Raw genomic sequence first — 16,747 nt, 5'->3', positions numbered from 1 at the left:
TAGCTTATCTCTCCACGCTTCAGGCTCTCTGCCTTTATTCCTGATGAAGGGCTTTTGCTGAAACGTCGATTTTGCTGAAGCTCCTCGATGCTGCCTGAACTGCTGTGCTCTTCCAGCACCATTGATCCAGAATCTGGTTTCCAGCATCTGCAGTCATTGTTTTTACCTAGTGGTTAAAGAGCCTGTTGTTTTACTTTTTTGTTCCTGGGTTTTCACAGCTGTATCAGGAGGGTAACATTGGTTAATGTTAATATATTTCTGTTCATGCAGGCAACGAAGTCATCTAGCCACGTGAGGCATTCTACTCAGACATTGAGAAAGCAGATGTGGGTAAAATAGCAAATGTTAGAATTTTGTTCAAAAGGGGTCTAAAGATAAATCTAGCAACAGACAATTTAACTTTGATAGGAAAATTTTCAGTCTTACCCTAGATTATTGTTTCTTGAATCAGTGTCGACTAAGGAAGGATAACCAGCATAGATTTATTTACAGTAGTCTTAGTTAATTAATATGGATGAGTTTTTTAATGGTGTAGCAGTGGATAGGTGAGGGGTGTATTGGGTTTTGTGATCTAGTGATGTATATAGATTTCGAAACTATCTTTGACAAAGTGTCACATGAAAGGCTTACCTCTATTGTGAAAGCTCACGCTAGAAAAGAGACAGTAACAGCATTGTGTGAAGTGAGATGATTAACGGGAGACAGAATAATTGGTGACTGGTTGCTTTTTGGACTGGAGGAAGGTAAACAGGTTCCCAAGGAGATGACACACCTGTCACTTTTTAAATGAGACCATGCCCAAATTTGAAAATAACACCAAACCTGGAGATTTTATGAACTGGGAATAGTTATATTCTTTGAGCTGTCAAAGGGTGATGAAATGGGCGGACAGTTGGCAGATAACTAACATTTGTGTTCCAAGAAAGTTGGAAGAATGAGAAGAGATGACCATTTTAAAAAGTACAATTCCGAAAACGTAGAGGGGCAAAGAGACCTCGGATGTGTGTGCACAATTTTTTGGGGGGGCAGATTGATCTGCAGAATTTTCAGTTCTATAAATGAAGACATGAAATGCAAAGTCAAGGAAGGTATGCTGAACCTGAATAGAACAATGGTTCCCCTTCAGTTGGGCGGATTTGTATCCATTTCCCTTTAAGAAGAATTTGTGAACTTGAAGCTGTGCGCAGAAAAGATTTGTGCAAGTCTTCAGTTATGTGGATAGGGTGGAGAAACTAGACATATTCACCTTGGAGAAGAGCAAGTTGAGATTAGGTTTGATAGAGATATTCAAACTCCTGAGGACTGTAGACAAAGTCTGTTTCCATTGACCAAATAATTAACTGGAGGGCATCAATATAAGGTGAATGACAAATTAACCAAAGGCAACTTGAGGAAAAATTGTTTTACACAGTTGTTAGGCTCTACAGTGTACTGCTTGAGTGTGGTGACAACAAATTCATTCATGGCTTTCATAAGGAAATTGGAAAAGCAACTGAAGAAGGGAGAATTTCCAGCACCCATGAAAGAGGTGGAGATTGGGATAAATTGATTTGCTCTTGCTGGGAAAAGCAAGAGCACAGTAAAATAGCCTCCTTCTATGCTATAACTATCACTTAACAATGTTCTACCTCTGCTGCTTCTTCCCGCACAGTAGCCTTATCCCTTGATTACATTATCTAAAAATTCATAAATAATCAAAATGTCTCCATATCTCAATCTTCGTTAGCCAGTATTTTATTCTGAGACTATATCCCTTCGTGTTAGACTGAAATCAGAAAAACCGTTCTTTTTTTTTTCTCATCCCTGGTGAAGTCTGTTCTCAATGATTAGGCTGCCATGGTTCTGAACTCTGAGTTGGTGCTGCACTACTGAAAGATTGCCCCCATAGACGCTACTGTTTCCACTCTTAATGTTCGGCATCTGTTTTTGCCTTACCTAAGTAACTCTTGTCTCGTTCTTGGAAGTTCCAGTATTATTTAAATACTCCTGCGTAATGCAAATTTCTCAAAGCTGCACTACATTAGTGTTATCCCTTGTGTGTGTCTGTCTCTCATGCTCTCTAGAGTTCCGATAGCATGTGACTGTGGATATCGGTGTTTGTCATTAACAGATGCATTCTCATTATACTGCAACAGTCAAACAGGAATTTTGCATACCTTGATTATGTCACCTCTCATTCTTAATTCCAAGCAGTACAGATCCCTTCCCAAATAACAGCTCACTCCAGGAATAGTCCAGTGAACCTTTGTTACATTCTCTCTGTGGCTCTTATATCAATCTTTAAGTATGGAGAGCACATAGTACCTTATGTGGATTCTCAAGTGAAAAAGTCAACTTTACTCATTCTCCAATCCCTTTTTGTTACAAAATTAATGTACCATTTGTTTGCTAGCTGTTCCTCTCCGAATAATGATTTATTAGAGGATTGGTTAATGGATAGAGCACAATATGATTGAAGGAGTCATTTTTTGTTGAACTACTGTAACTAGTGGGGTATTGAAACAATCCATATATGGACCTCTATGATGTAAATCAATAGCTTACATCACAGGACTAGTTGTAATGTTGTCTCGTTAATAAACTTGAACAAGTCAAGTGGCAAAGTAAGCTTATGGAAGTGGCAAACTGCAAGATGTTGAGTAGTTTAAGTGAATGGGTAGCACGATGGCACAGTGGTTAGCACTGCTGCCTCACAGCGCCAGAGACCCAGGTTCAATTCCCACCTCTGTGCAAACTTCACACAGACAGTTGCCTTTCTCCCCGTGTCTGTGTGGGTTTCCTCTGTGTGCTCCGGTTTCCCCCCACAGTTCAGAAATGTGCAGGTTAGGTGAATTGGCCATGCTAAATTGCCCCATAGTGTAAGGTGAAGGGAGAAGTGTATGGGAATGGGCCTGGGTGGGTTGCTGTTCGGAGGGTCGGTGTGGACTTGTTGGGCCAAATGGCCTGTTTCCATACTAAGTAATCTAATCTAATAGAAATCATGACAGGTGGAATATAATATTTTGAAACACAACGTTATCAACTTTACAAGAAATAGAAAACTAGATGTTTTAAGTGGTAAGAGGCTGGGAAGCAGTATTCGGATGAACTTCAGAGGTGTTATAAATGCAATTGCTGAAAATAATTCTATATTATGATTTTGATGTGAATATTATTTTCAACATTACCACTTTAGGAGGTAAAATATCTATTTTCAAAACTGATCATATCATTGCTAAATCATTTCTCATTGAACAAATTAAATTTTAATGTACTGATTGCTAGTGGGGATTTTTAGGTAAAATTGAAAATGAAACCAATTTTTGAACATGGACTGGGTGCGATTTGTAGAGTGCAAATAGTGAGTATAAATGGTTGCTTTGTTTGTTTTTATTTTCTCTGCTGCTGACTTCCCTGTACCATGTGTCTCCTTCCACAATGCTTCCTCTTCCAACAGCGAAGGATGGCAGGCAAAAGTACACAAATAAAGCCTATTGTAACAAGATGGTGAATGGCAGTTAGTTTTCCTTCTGGTCTGTTCAGCAGACCAGCAGTTATAGTGATGTTGCTAACTACAATTGGAAAATGTCGTGATGCTGTCACTTGTTAGTTTGTCCGATTTTTTTTTTTTTGTTTGAAGAGGGGTAAGGCAGAGGCGAGGAGCTGCCTCTAAGAAAGTAAACAATTTGGGAAGCCTTGGGTTTTTTTAATGGCCTGAATGGGTGTGGTCAGATCTCTCCAATCTGGATTTCTAGGTTTTGGTTTGTTCAGTAGCAGCAGAAGCCTTTGAGGCCTCAAAAGAGTTGGAGGCTTCAGTGAATGTCTCTTAACTACTATTTTTTTTTCCTGAATTTCCTCTTGATTTTTTTTAGATTAGATTACTTAGTGTGTGGAAACAGGCCCATCCAGTCCACACTGACCCTCCGAAGAGCAACCCACCCAGACCAATCCCCCTACATTTACCCCTTCACCTAACACTACGGGCAATTTAGCATGGCCAATTCACCTAACCTGCACATTTTTTGAACTGTGGGAAGAAACCGGAGCACCCGGAGGAAACCCACGCAGACACGGGAGGAGTGTGCAAACTCCACACTCTATTGCCTGAGACGGGAATTGAACCCATGTCTCTGGCGCTGTGAGGTAACAGTGCTAACCACTGTGCCACCGTGCTGCCCAATGTATTCTAAATTCGTCTTTTGCTTTTATTTTAAGTATAGTATTAAAATTGTGTTTTGCTTAATGTCAAGTACAGGGTAGTTTGACCATTTGCATTGCATCTGGAGCACATCACTTCATGTCTACCTTTTTTTAAAAATAAGAAAAAGTTGGGTTCTAAGCTACCTTAAAATATATTGATGCGGTCTAGTCTGGTCCGTAACACATGACAATGAACCTACATCTTCATGTATTTCATGGAGAATCATCTGTACAATTATAATAACATAAAGACAGAAGTAGGATATTCAACCATTCTAGTTTATTCTGCTGTTTATTTTGCTCATGGCAGATCTTGGCTCGATTGTTGTGCTCCGAAGCCCTCTGTCAAGCAATCTTTTATGCTGCTGCTTTAGGTGACTTTAGTTTAGTTAAATTTTCCTTTAACTGCAATCAAATATGTTAATAAATCGCACAACACCAGGTTATAGTCCAACAGGTTTAATTGGAAGCATGAGCTTTCGGAGTGCTGCTCCTTCAGGTGGTAGTGGAGTACACGATTGTAAGACACAGAATTTATAGCAAAAGTTTACAGTGTGATGTAACTGAAATTATCCACTAAAAAATACCTTGATTGATTGTTAAATCTCTCCTGTTAGAATGACCATGTTAGTTTCTCTTCTTTCATATGTAAATCGCAAAAGCTTTTTTAAAAAAAAGTTACATTCTCAAGTGAACTTTGACAATTGGTGAGACCAAGAAGGGAAACTAACATGGTTATTCTGACAGACTTAACAATCAATCAAGGTATTTTTCAATGTATAATTTCAGTTACATCACACTAAACATTTGCTATAAATTGTGTCTTACAATCATGTACTCCACAACCACCTATTGAAGGAGCAGCGCTCCGAAAGCTAGTGTGCTTCCAATTAAACCTGTTGGACTATAACATAGTGTTGTGTGATTATTAACTTTGTACACCCCAGTCCAACAATGTTAATAAATATTAGTGCTATATAAGATGGTATAGATGAGGGAGTTTCCATGTAACAAGTAAAACTGGGTGAAAGGATAAACATTTCTGGAAGAATGAACAATGCTGTTGATGTTGCTTTTACTTTGGCAGATGCTTTGATTATAACAATGTGAGCAAACACAGCCTTGTGTTTGAGTATATGGGTATGAATATACATTGACTGCAGATATATTCAATCAGATCAGAGTTACCTTTCATTATTTGCTTATGAAATTCTTTGTCTAATCAAGTTTTGCTTTACAAAGTGCTTACAGGCATATTGAAGTTATTTTAAGTCAGCTGAAAAGGTACTGTTCCAAAAGAGGGGAGGATTAAAAGGTATTGAAAAGAAAGACCTTTTGCCAAAACTTTTCTTTGTGCACTTATCAGGACAAATGCAAGAATACCAAATTTCAAATGGTTGCAATAATTTATATCACTGGAAAAGAGGGTTTTGTTTTGTCAACAAGTCAACGCTAATTAGTCAAGACATTTCCATGGAAAAACAAATGGGGATTTCTAATTGAAGTCTATCAACTGAATGCATTTCTCAATACTTGATTTTAAAAGTATATAATTTTGGAACAATGAGTTGCCATGAGTGTACTTCAACTTCTACATCTTATGTTCCCTGACTTGAGAAAAGATAGCAGTAGGTTTTAAGCCACAATTTTTACTGCCAAGCTCTTCCCCATACCTATGATTCTCTTCTCTGAACTCCTAGATTTCCTAATGTTATAATTCTGACTACATCAAACATCACAGAAAAAATAGATTTGGCTTTTGTGGACAGAGCAGATATCAAGCAGTATATTGGGCCACCGTCTGCTACAGCTATTTTTAAGATCTATCTCTCTTGTCTGGAGGAACTAATGAAGGTATGGCACCATTTCTTTTTGCTGAGAAAACTTGAGCTGTTGTGCTGAGATTGCTAAATTAATTTTTGACTTTGGGAGAATGAGTAAGTCAAGGTGAAGTATCTGTGGAATCGTTTACCTCTTTGTTTGTTTTTTTTTAGTGCCAGATCATCTACCCTAGACAGCAACTGTTGACCCTGAGAGAATTGCAGATGATCAGCTTCTTAGAAAATGATGTGTCTAGGTTAAGTTTAGCACTTAAGAATATTGCTGCGTAAGTTAATTTTGTTTGCGTGGTTCTAATGCCTCCTTGCCAACTGTTCATATGTACTTTTCACTCCTCTAACATAAAATGATGTGTGAGGACTGTGTACTTCTGTATTTTGCATAGAAGCGTTGAAGATAAGAGCAGGAGGAAGCCATTAGGCCCTTTTGAGCCTGCTCCGCCATTCATTGCGATCATGGCTGATCATCCAAATCTACAGCCTAATCCTGCTTTCTCCCCATAACTTTTGATCCCATTTGCCCCAAGTGCTATATCTAGCCACCTCTTGAATAGATTCAATGTTTTGGCATCAACTCCTTCCTGTGGTAATGAAGACCACAGGCTCACCACTCTTTGGGTGTAGAAATATCTCCTCGTCTCTGTCCTAAGGGGTTCACCCCGAATCCTCAGACTGTGACCTCTGGTTCTGGACACAACCACCAGCAGGAACATGTACCCTGTCTAGTCCTGTTAGAATTTTCTAAGTCTCCATGCGATCTCTTCCTCCTGTCTCCTGGAACCTATGTGTTCCACAGCCACTGGCTGTTTACCCTCCAACTCCAGAATGTCCATCTCCTCTTCCCACCCCCACTGCACTCTTTCCATTAACACTGACGTGGTCTCTTGTGTTCATTCATTTACCCCCTTGATTTTTTAAAAAGAATCTACAAATTTCTTCCCTACACTAACAGACTTGGTGTCCCATAACACAGGGTAAATTTGAGAACAGAACCTATCAACTCCTTCCCATCTCTCTTTGGTATATCAGCAATGTATCACAAATGTAGATTTTCTTTACTTTCTCAAATGTTGGTGTCAAGTTGACTGAATTTGAAAATTATATTTTAAGCTGTATTTTTAAGAAAATAATTTTACAGTCTGAATCTCATTCTCTTTGAAATTCTGTTTTATAACTAAAGTGCGAGCAATTTTTTGAATGCAAGAGCTGACTATTTTATGAATCTTAGCTTCCATTTTGAGGATGTTTTTCCTATTTTTATTCATTGTAGGAAAAGTGAAGGACTGAGTGGACGAGTTTTGCGAAAGCTACCTTTCCTAGCTCATGCACTGTACATTCAGGTAGGTTCCTTTGACAATGAATTTGTATGTCTATTTCACTGATATAGTTTGACTTCAGATGATGATCAAATGATGGTTTCCCAAGGAATGATTCCATTAGATTGCTGCTTCATAAAAGTAAAGCACTTTGGTTGCTGGATGTCTGGAATAGAAACAGAAGGTGAAACGCTCAGCACAACAGTTAGCATATGAGGAGAGAGATTCAGTTGAGCTTTTCAGTTCTGACAAAATGTCATCAACATGAATATTAATTCTGTTTCTGTCCACCAAGATTGAGCTTCTAAGTAACCTCTGCTTTTTCTGATATTACTACACTTTTTGACCCTGATCTTGAATTTGGTTGATTGGGATGACTGTTCAAAACAATCAGTGAGAGAATTCATAGTTCACAAATAGATATGTATGGACTGAGAGTATATTGGTAGTTTTGGTTTTTCCTTGTTCTTTACTTGTGGAGTGCAACTTAAGGTAGGAATCTTACTGTAGAATAGCACTCATCTGAGCCATCTGATTTACATTCTACCCTGATGTAAGTGTCACAAAGTTATCCACCTCCACAGGTCCAGTTCCATAGGTGCTCTGATTAATGGCAAGAAACTTCTAGCTCTGTGATAGCGCGCTCTCTCTCTCTCATTCCAGCGCAGAGGTTTGAGTGCACAAACAGACTGACAATTCTGTCACTTCTACCCCCGGAGTTGCCATTGCCGCATCTACTTCTGCCCCAAGTGATGTCACTCATCTGCACTACGACCACGCCGCATGTGTTCCTGCCCGCACGCCTAGCCCCGCCCCCACGCCCAACCCTAGCTCCCAGCCCTGCCGTATTTTCATAATTCCTCCAGACCTCCCCCTCTCTGAGGATGAAAGATCAGTACTCAGCAGAGGCCTCACCTTCATCCCCCTACGCTTCCGGATTAACGAGTTCAACACGCAGTGAGACATCGAACAATTCTTCCGCCGCCTTCGCCTCTGCGCCTACTTCAACCAGGATTCTCGCCCACCCTCTGACGACCCCTTCTCCTGCCTCCAACACACCCCATTCACCTGGACACCCCATGCTGGCCTCTTACCCATCCTCGATCTCTTCATAGCCAACTGCCGCTGCGACATTAACCGCCTCAACCTGTCCACCCCTCTTACCCACTCCAACCTCACCCTCGCAGCGTGCAGCCCTCCCCTCCCTCCGCTCCCAACCCCAACCTCACTATCAAGGGAGGCACGGTGGTAGTTTGGCGCACCGATCTTTACATTGCTGAGGCTAAACGCCAGCTCGTGGACACCTCCTACTGCCCCCTTGACCATGACCCCACCTCCCACCACCAGACCATCCCATAACCTCATCACCTCAGGGGGTCTCCCATGCACCGCCTCCAACCTCATAGTCCCACAACCCCGCACCACCCGTTTATACCTCCTGCCCAAAATCCACAAACCCGACTGCCCCGGCCGACCCATTGTCTCAGCCTGCTCCTGCCCTACCGAACTCATCTCTCTTCTTCCTTTCCCGCCGACCCAACCAGTACCCTTCCACTGACACCCTCCTTTGACTGAACTGGTTCTCACTCTGAACAACTTCTCTTTCCAATCCTCCCACTTCCTCCAAACCAAGGAGTAGCCATGGGCCCCAGTTATGCCTGCCTCTTCGTCGGATATGTGGAACAGTCCATCTTCCGCAGCTACACTGGCACCAACCCCCACCTTTTCCTCCGCTACGTCGATGACTGTATCGGCGCTACCTCGTGCTCCCACGAGGAGGTTGAACAGTTCATCCACTTTACTAACACCTTCCACTCTGACTTCAAATTTACATGGACCGTCTCAGACTCCTCCCACCCCTTCCCAGACCCCTACATTTCTATCTCGGGCGACCGACTCAACATGGACATTTACTATAAACCGACCGACTCCCACAGCTACCTAGATTACACCTCCTCCCACCCTGCCCCCTGTAAAAACGCCATCCCATATTCCCAATTCCTTCGCCTCTGCCGGATCTGCTCCCAGGAGGACCAATTCCAATACCAACCAACCATAGATGGCCTCCTTCTTCAAAGACCGCAATTTCCCCTCAGACGTGGTTGACGATGCTCTCCACTGCATCATCTCCACTTTCTGCTCCTCCGCCCTTGAACCCCGCCCCTCCAATCGTACCAGGACAGAACCCCACTGGTCCTCGCCTATCACCCCACCAGCCTCCAGATACATCGTGTCATCCTTCCTCATTTCCGCCACCTTCAAACAGACTCCACCACCAAGGATATATTTCCCTCCCCTCCCCTATCAGCGTTCCGGAAAGACCACTTCCCTCCGTGACTCCCTCGTCAGGTCTACACCCCCCACCATCCCAACCTCCACTCCCAGCACCTTCCCCTGCAACCGCAAGAAATGCAAAACTTGCGCCCACACCTCCCCCCTCACTTCCCTCCAAAGCCTCAAGGGATCCTTCCATATTCGTCACAAATTCACCTGCACTTCCACACACATCATTTACTGCATCCGCTGCACCCGATGTGGCCGCCTCTACATTGGGGAGACAGGCCGCCTACTTGTGGAACGTTTCAGGGAACACCGCTGGGACACCCGCACCAACCAACCCAACCGCCCCATGGCTGAGCACTTTAACTCCCCCTCCCACTCCGACAAGAACATGCAGTTCCTTGGCCGTCTCCATCGCCAGACCATGGCAACACGACGGTTGGAGGAAGAGCGCCTCATCTTCCGCCTAGGAACCCTCCAACCACAAAGGATGAATGCAGATTTCTCCAGCTTCCTCATTTTCCCCTACCCCCACCTTATCTCAGTCCCAACCCTCAGACTCAGCACCGCCTTCTTGACCTGCAATCTTCTTCCCGACCTCTCCGCCCCCACCCTCTCTCCGGCCTATCACCCTCACCTTAACCTCCTTCCACCTATCGCATTCCCAACATCCCTCCCCAAGTCCCTCCTCCCTACCTTTTATCTTAGCCTGCTTGGCACACCTTCCTCATTCCTCAAGAAGGGCTTATGCCCAAAACGTCGATTCTCCTGCTCCTTGGATGCTGCCTGACCTGGTGCGCTTTTCCAGCATCTGCAGTCCTCACTTTCTCCCAGACTGACAATTCGCAATGCAGCGCTGAAGGAGGGTTGTACTGAGATGTTGAGTCTTTCAGCTGACCCAATACACAGACTCAAGTAGACATCGTACTACCATTCCATAACACTACTCCAACAAGAAAAGGAGAGTTGTCAGAATCTCTTAGCCCCTCTGGCCCACAGTCAACATTATTGAACAGATTATCATGTCATTATCATATAACTGTGCTGAGAACTTGTTCAGAAATTAGTACTGGTTTCTCTACATTACAAAAGTGGCTACCCTTCTCAAAGTATTTGATGAAGTGCTTCAGGAAACCCTGAAGTTGTAAAATGTACTAACTAAATGAAAAAAAATCTCTCTCTAGCTTTGAAACCTTTTGATCTTGTAATGGATCTGTTTATTTAGGGGACACCTGTCTGAGATTTTGAAGTTTTAAACTCGCAAAATTTCTGATTCAGTGTAATTCATTTGCAATTTCTACTGCTTATTCCCTTTTCAGTTGTTGCAGCTTTGTTTTAGTAGATTGGTAGCAATTTCCCCATTTTCTTCCCCTACTCATAAGTTCTGCTTTGTGAAACAAAGAAGCCTGGTACTGATGAGATTTTGTTCTGTCAACATCATGCAATCCAGACTTCAAAACCAGTGGTGACGCTAGACTAACTGCTCTTGTGAGCAAGTCAGCGTTTGGAGGCATGAAGGAACAGAGTGAAGCTAGGTCCATGAAGACCAAAGGGGAAATCCTTTCTCAGTGATAAGTGGTGTTCAAGGAATTCCTCTGGTGTGTTTGTCCCAGTCATCTTCAGCTGGTTCAATTACCTTTCCTTATTTTAAAGTTAAAAGTTGGAATATTCACTTGATTGGGAATGAAACTAAATATTATACAATTCCTCAGCTAATGAAATAATTGTCTCTCACTTGCAGCAAGACCTTAAATCTATTCAGGCTTAATCTGATAAATGGCAAGTAACACTCATGCCATTTAAATACCAGCCAGTGACTATACACTGACTCTGATTTACTTTTGTGAATGCTTCACTGACTGTCCTGGAACATAACTATGTAAGCAATATGGCTCTAAAATTATGTCACAAACTGGAGACTTAGTAATGGGGAACTCTTCCTTCAAGCCTTGATGTTGCAACTCTAACAATTTTCAAAGATTGGCACTATCCAGAAAAAAGCAGCTTGCTTGATCGGCGTCCTTGCACCATTGTAAGTACTTACTCCCTCCACCACTGCCATACAGTAGCTAAATTGTATACTTGATGCATGGCATCCACTCGCCAACGCTTTGCCAACATCTCCCAAACCTGTGACTTGTACCATCCGAAGTGCAAAGACAATGGGTGCGTGAAAACATCAACACATGCAAGTCTACTCTCACAGGATCCTTATCTGCATCCTTATTATTGATCCTAAATCACTCTGCTGAGTCAAAGCACTGGAATTTACCTAAGAATGCTTTCCCATCATGGATTGGAGCTTTTAAACATTGCAACTTACCTCTACCTTCTTGAGGGCAATTAAGAATAGACATTAGGTAAACATTACCAGTGATTCCCATATACTCTTTTTAAAATCAGTGGTTTATGAAGGAAATTAAATCTGCTTTTGCATACTATCCTTTTGAAAATTGTTGAGATATATGGTTGCTAAACATTGAGTTCTACCAGTGTCTAGAGGATTTAGCTGCAGGAATGGCACTTGGCACACTTACAACTATTTCAAAATATTGCACCTTGGTAAACAAAATAAAAACACAACAAAGGGCCAAATCCATCTGAATATCCTTACAGGAAAATTGTTTTGTATATTAGCCCTCATTGTTTCTTCTGACTAAATTTTATTTGTATTTGGATCATTGATCTGTCTTAGTATTTTAAGTGTTTTAGTAACTTTTCTCTTTTTGCCCCCTCATTGTTTTAACAGTCATCATCTGTAACAGTAGAGAAATTTTTAGAAGCACTCTCCATGGCAGTGGACAGACAGTTTGAAGAACGAAAGAAACTAAGCTCTTTTGATGGCAAGATATAATATCATCAACCAATTGTCAAAACAGGTGAAATCCTATATACTTAATATTGACCTCCACAAACTGTGTAGTATTTTGACATGAGGCATGACAATGGCGGTGGTTGATACTTTGGACTTTGTTTCTTTCCAAATTGGTAAGCATTTGTTTCTCCTAAGTTACCGAGATCGAGATCCATTACAAGTACCAAGCTAATAACCAAAGCATTCTAGAAACCATTGTTTTGTCTGTCATGCTTGACAAAATTAAACAGAATTTACAGCAAGGAGACTGATTATTCAATCTGAATAAACTATGCCAGTAATTGTTCCACATGAACCTCCTTCCTTATACTTTATCTAAACCCATTAGTGTGTGCTCCTATTCCTTTCTGCATCTTGTATTCCTGTAGCTTTCTTTAAATGAATCTGTCGGTTTCAATCTTTAAAGACCAGTTGTTTCACTGAAAGTAAAAGAGACAATTGACTACATACCCTGGAGCTGTTTTGCTTCTCACATACCCAATTCAAATTAAAGTTAGTCAAAAAATTTTTAAAAATTCTTGTTACTTGCATACAATGGCAATGCAATAGGTATGTTTATGCAACATCTCTGTCCTTGTGGCAAGATCTGGTTCTGCTTGTAACAACTGGGTGGAAGAATATCAGTATAAATAAAAATACCATTCTACAATAAGAACAAATTGAAACAAGTTCAGTTGATTTCTTTCTTTCAGGGAGCAAAACCATCTTGAACAGTCATTTTAAAATTGGTGCTTTACATTAGATCACCATCAATATATGATAAATTTGTCCTATGTGATGGACCAACACCTGTAGCTCCACCTCTTAGAAATTATTTGTTAATAACACATGGAATTATTTATTGAAAATCACAGCTGACTTAGCAATGCTGAAACTAGATTTTTGGAAATATTTTACAAAATATTGGAGTGTAGATTTTTGTAGTTTGTTTCTGTACAATACATACTATATGGCCCAAATGGTCTATGTTGGTGCTTATAGTCTACACTAGGGATCTTCAACTGCCTATTTAACCCCATCTATCCTTTTCTCCCTCTAGCTTCTCCTGAAATATATATCTGTACTATTCATCTCAGTTACTCTTTACAGTGTGGAGTTCCATTCTCTAACTGCAGTGTGGACAAAGAAATTTCTCATTAATTCCCAGTTGAATTGTCTGACCCCACAAAGAGTAAAATTCTTTAGTCTTTGGCTTGATCTTTGTGATAGCTTTACTGTGTCAAACTAATACTTTCGAATAACATTAAACTGTGAACTGCACTGTCATGTTCACACCAATACAAAAAAAGTCCAGTAAAATTCTTGTCTTTTGATGCTTTCAAGCACTCGACACTGAATTGTGAAATGTTCCATTGTTTTAAGTCACCAATTACCTTGTAATTGTGGCACTTTAAATGAATTGGAAAAATGGCATTTGACAGGCTGTTTTTAAATCTAGCTGTGTTCACTAAAATCCATTATATTTGTGCTATTGAAAAAAAATCTAGATTTTGTACAGGATTTTGACCAAAATTGTTAATTTTGGGGACAAGCTGGGGATATGTTTACACAACTTTGAATAACTTAAAAAGGGAATGATGTAAAGTTTTATGACCAAGTTGACATGAATTTGGTGAATCCTTCCCTTAATGACTTTATGTAGACCTAAAAATTAGTAAGCTTTATGAAATAGTGATAAGTTGAAGCCCAAACAAGTAAGCCCAACACAGTTTAATATTATATAAAAGTTTAAGCAAGGCTGTCACAATCTTTGTACTATACAAATGTAGTTTAGGCTACAGATCACTATTTTATTTCCAACATTGTAGGTTAATGCAATTATACTTTACTAATGATTGAAGAGGCAACAGAAAAGAGTTCACTTTTTCAAAACTTTGTTTACGTGCCATACTTGCTGATTGTTGTCAAAAGTAGCAGTTTTTCTAAAGTGATTCAGCTGGATTTTGTAATGGACAAATGTTGAACTATTGCATTTTGTTCAGTTAGCTTGCACTGGTAACATCCTATTTAATATAAATATGATTGGAAATGATAAAGTTAAGTGAACTGTCAACCTTTTATGACCATAATATGTTCGGGACTTGGATAAATTTTGTTAATTTCAAGTTTAAACTGATTTTATGATGTTTTAAAGGTTGAAAAATATTTTACAACATTAATTTCCTACCTCCATAACACAACAATAGTTTAACAAGTTAACTTGTCATTTTCTGGCAATGTTATGGAAATTAACCTCCATCTAGAGAATGTCTTTCATTTCATTAGCACACTCAAAATATTAAGTGATATCTTCACTAAATGTTGACTGGTGTTGAGGAAAGGATTTGCATGTTTCTACTGGTAATTGTGTGCTTTCCAGTTTATTGTTTTTGACCTGTTTGATAATCTGAAGTAATTAAAAAGAGATTATAACAAAAAAATGCAGGTGCCCGTATTTAGTTTTGGTGTTTCTTTTCAGTATGACTGAAGAATCTTCTCAATGAAAGATTTTCTGTTTGTTCATAATCTAATTCATTACACTGCTGCTTAGTCACATAGAAAAAAATGAGAACACCTTTGGATGAAATCATCCAATTGCACATTTTATCTTTTCCAAAAATTCTTCTCTGTAAAATACCAAATGTTTTGTATTTTAAAAAGCTTTTGAAATAAACATTTTCAAAACTTAGTGTGGGTGTTTTCATTGGTAACTGACTTGAAAGGTACATCAAAGTTGTTAGACAGTACAACATGATCTTGTAATTTCTTCACCTTTTTCTGTTGCCTGTACAACTTGTACACCAGCCCTAAAATCAGAAATACTTCAATAAGTAAGGCAGAAAAACTAACATAGAATGCAGTGATTATTTCTTCAGGAGTCAGCTTCATTGAGAGAATATCATATGTTCCTATATTACAATGTACTGTAGGCTGGGTGGTGGTCGGTCTAGGAGTGGTCATGTTTGCATGTGAAGATGGCTCTCTCGCTTTATTACACCATTCTTCAGATTGCATCATGAGGATAGTTTCACTCCAGAAGGCAGTCTGCTGTCTGCGGTAAGATCTGCTTATCCAATCTGATCTGTCTGCAGTGAAGTTCATGAATTCTGTGCCAGTGGCTGTGTAGTTGGGCCAGCCTGATATTTTGTGGGGTCCTCTGTTTGGATTACTGTGAAAATTTAAAGTAACATTAGGAACAGGAAATATCATTCAGCCCCTTAGGCCGGTTCCACAATTCAGTCAGCTGATAGCTAATGTGCACCTCAGCTCCACGCACCCATGACCGATTCAGTTGACACAGTATCTGCGCATACTTTGAGGTGAGTGTTACAAATTGTCATTATCTGAGAAAATTGTGTTGATTAATTTGTCCAAGGTCTAGCTGTGACCAAACTATTATGACAATAAGATGCTCAAAGAAGAGTTGATGTTGCAGAAGAGTGTAAATGTTGCAATGTCACTAGGCTCGCAATCCAGAGGCGCGGGTGTTCTGAGGGCATGGTTTTAAATACCAGCATGGAAAATGGTGAAATTTGAATGCAATAAAAAAAAAGGCAAGTCTATTGATAACCATGTAACCACTTGCCAGTGATGCTCACATTCCATGAATGAACAAAAAATGTAGTGTTTAAATTGTGTCCTCGGAATGCTATTACATAGATTACAGCCTCATTCACGGATCAAATGAATGTAACAAAAAAAAACTCATCCCAAGAGTTGTAAGTCCTTCATTTCAGGGAGGTGGTAGTGTTACTGGACATTAAATACAAATTCCTAGGATAATGTTTTAGGGACATGGGTTCAATTCCCACTGGAGCAACTGGTTAAGTTTGAATTTAGTAAAAATCTAGCCAGAGAAACAACTGTCTATTGAGTTTTGTAAAACAAAAACCACTTCGTGAACTAATGTCCTTTAGGGAAGGAAATATTGTCCTTATCTGGTCTGGTCTATGTGACTCCAGATCCAGAGCAATGTATATGGTGTATACCAGGTAATAAATGGTGGTTTGGCTTGTGCTACTCACATCCTCTGAAAAAAATTTTGTTTAAATTCCCAACTGTATGCCTACATATCGGGAATTCTATAGCAAAAGTAAACTTCTTCTTTGCATTGACAGTAAGAAACCAAAGTGAAATTAATTGAATGATTTCAGGAACTAAGTTCTAGTTGTCTATGGGTTAACTACACAATTTCACTTCAAACTCAGACTAACTTGTAATTGGAGGGTTTTTTTTGTGTGAAAGTATGAAACCACTCCATTCTAGTGTTAATGACGTTA

General features: G+C 40.1%; 1 protein-coding gene across 5 annotated transcripts in view; it reads left to right on the top strand.

The window, feature by feature from the left end:
• The window catches only part of trip13 (thyroid hormone receptor interactor 13), a 41,020-nt gene extending 25,688 nt beyond the window's left edge, over positions 1-15,332 (top strand). For 2 of the 5 annotated variants that reach the window (XM_043719337.1, XM_043719336.1), the window contains exons 11-14: positions 5,880-6,033; positions 6,174-6,286; positions 7,288-7,357; positions 12,363-15,328. In XM_043719337.1, the coding sequence (XP_043575272.1) occupies positions 5,880-6,033; positions 6,174-6,286; positions 7,288-7,357; positions 12,363-12,467 (442 nt within the window). In that variant the 3' untranslated portion in view covers positions 12,468-15,328. Of the gene's footprint in view, positions 1-5,879; positions 6,034-6,173; positions 6,287-7,287; positions 7,358-12,362 lie in introns of all 5 variants that reach the window. The other 3 variants (XM_043719334.1, XM_043719338.1, XM_043719335.1) reach the window with 2 other exon arrangements.
• Positions 15,333-16,747: the final 1,415 nt, after the last annotated feature.

This window comes from Chiloscyllium plagiosum, chromosome 29 (genome assembly GCF_004010195.1).
Source record: "Chiloscyllium plagiosum isolate BGI_BamShark_2017 chromosome 29, ASM401019v2, whole genome shotgun sequence".
Classification (NCBI taxonomy): Eukaryota; Metazoa; Chordata; class Chondrichthyes; order Orectolobiformes; family Hemiscylliidae; genus Chiloscyllium; species Chiloscyllium plagiosum.
The sequence above is the reverse complement of the archived record's forward strand: the minus strand, read 5'-3'. Positions and strand labels throughout refer to the sequence as shown.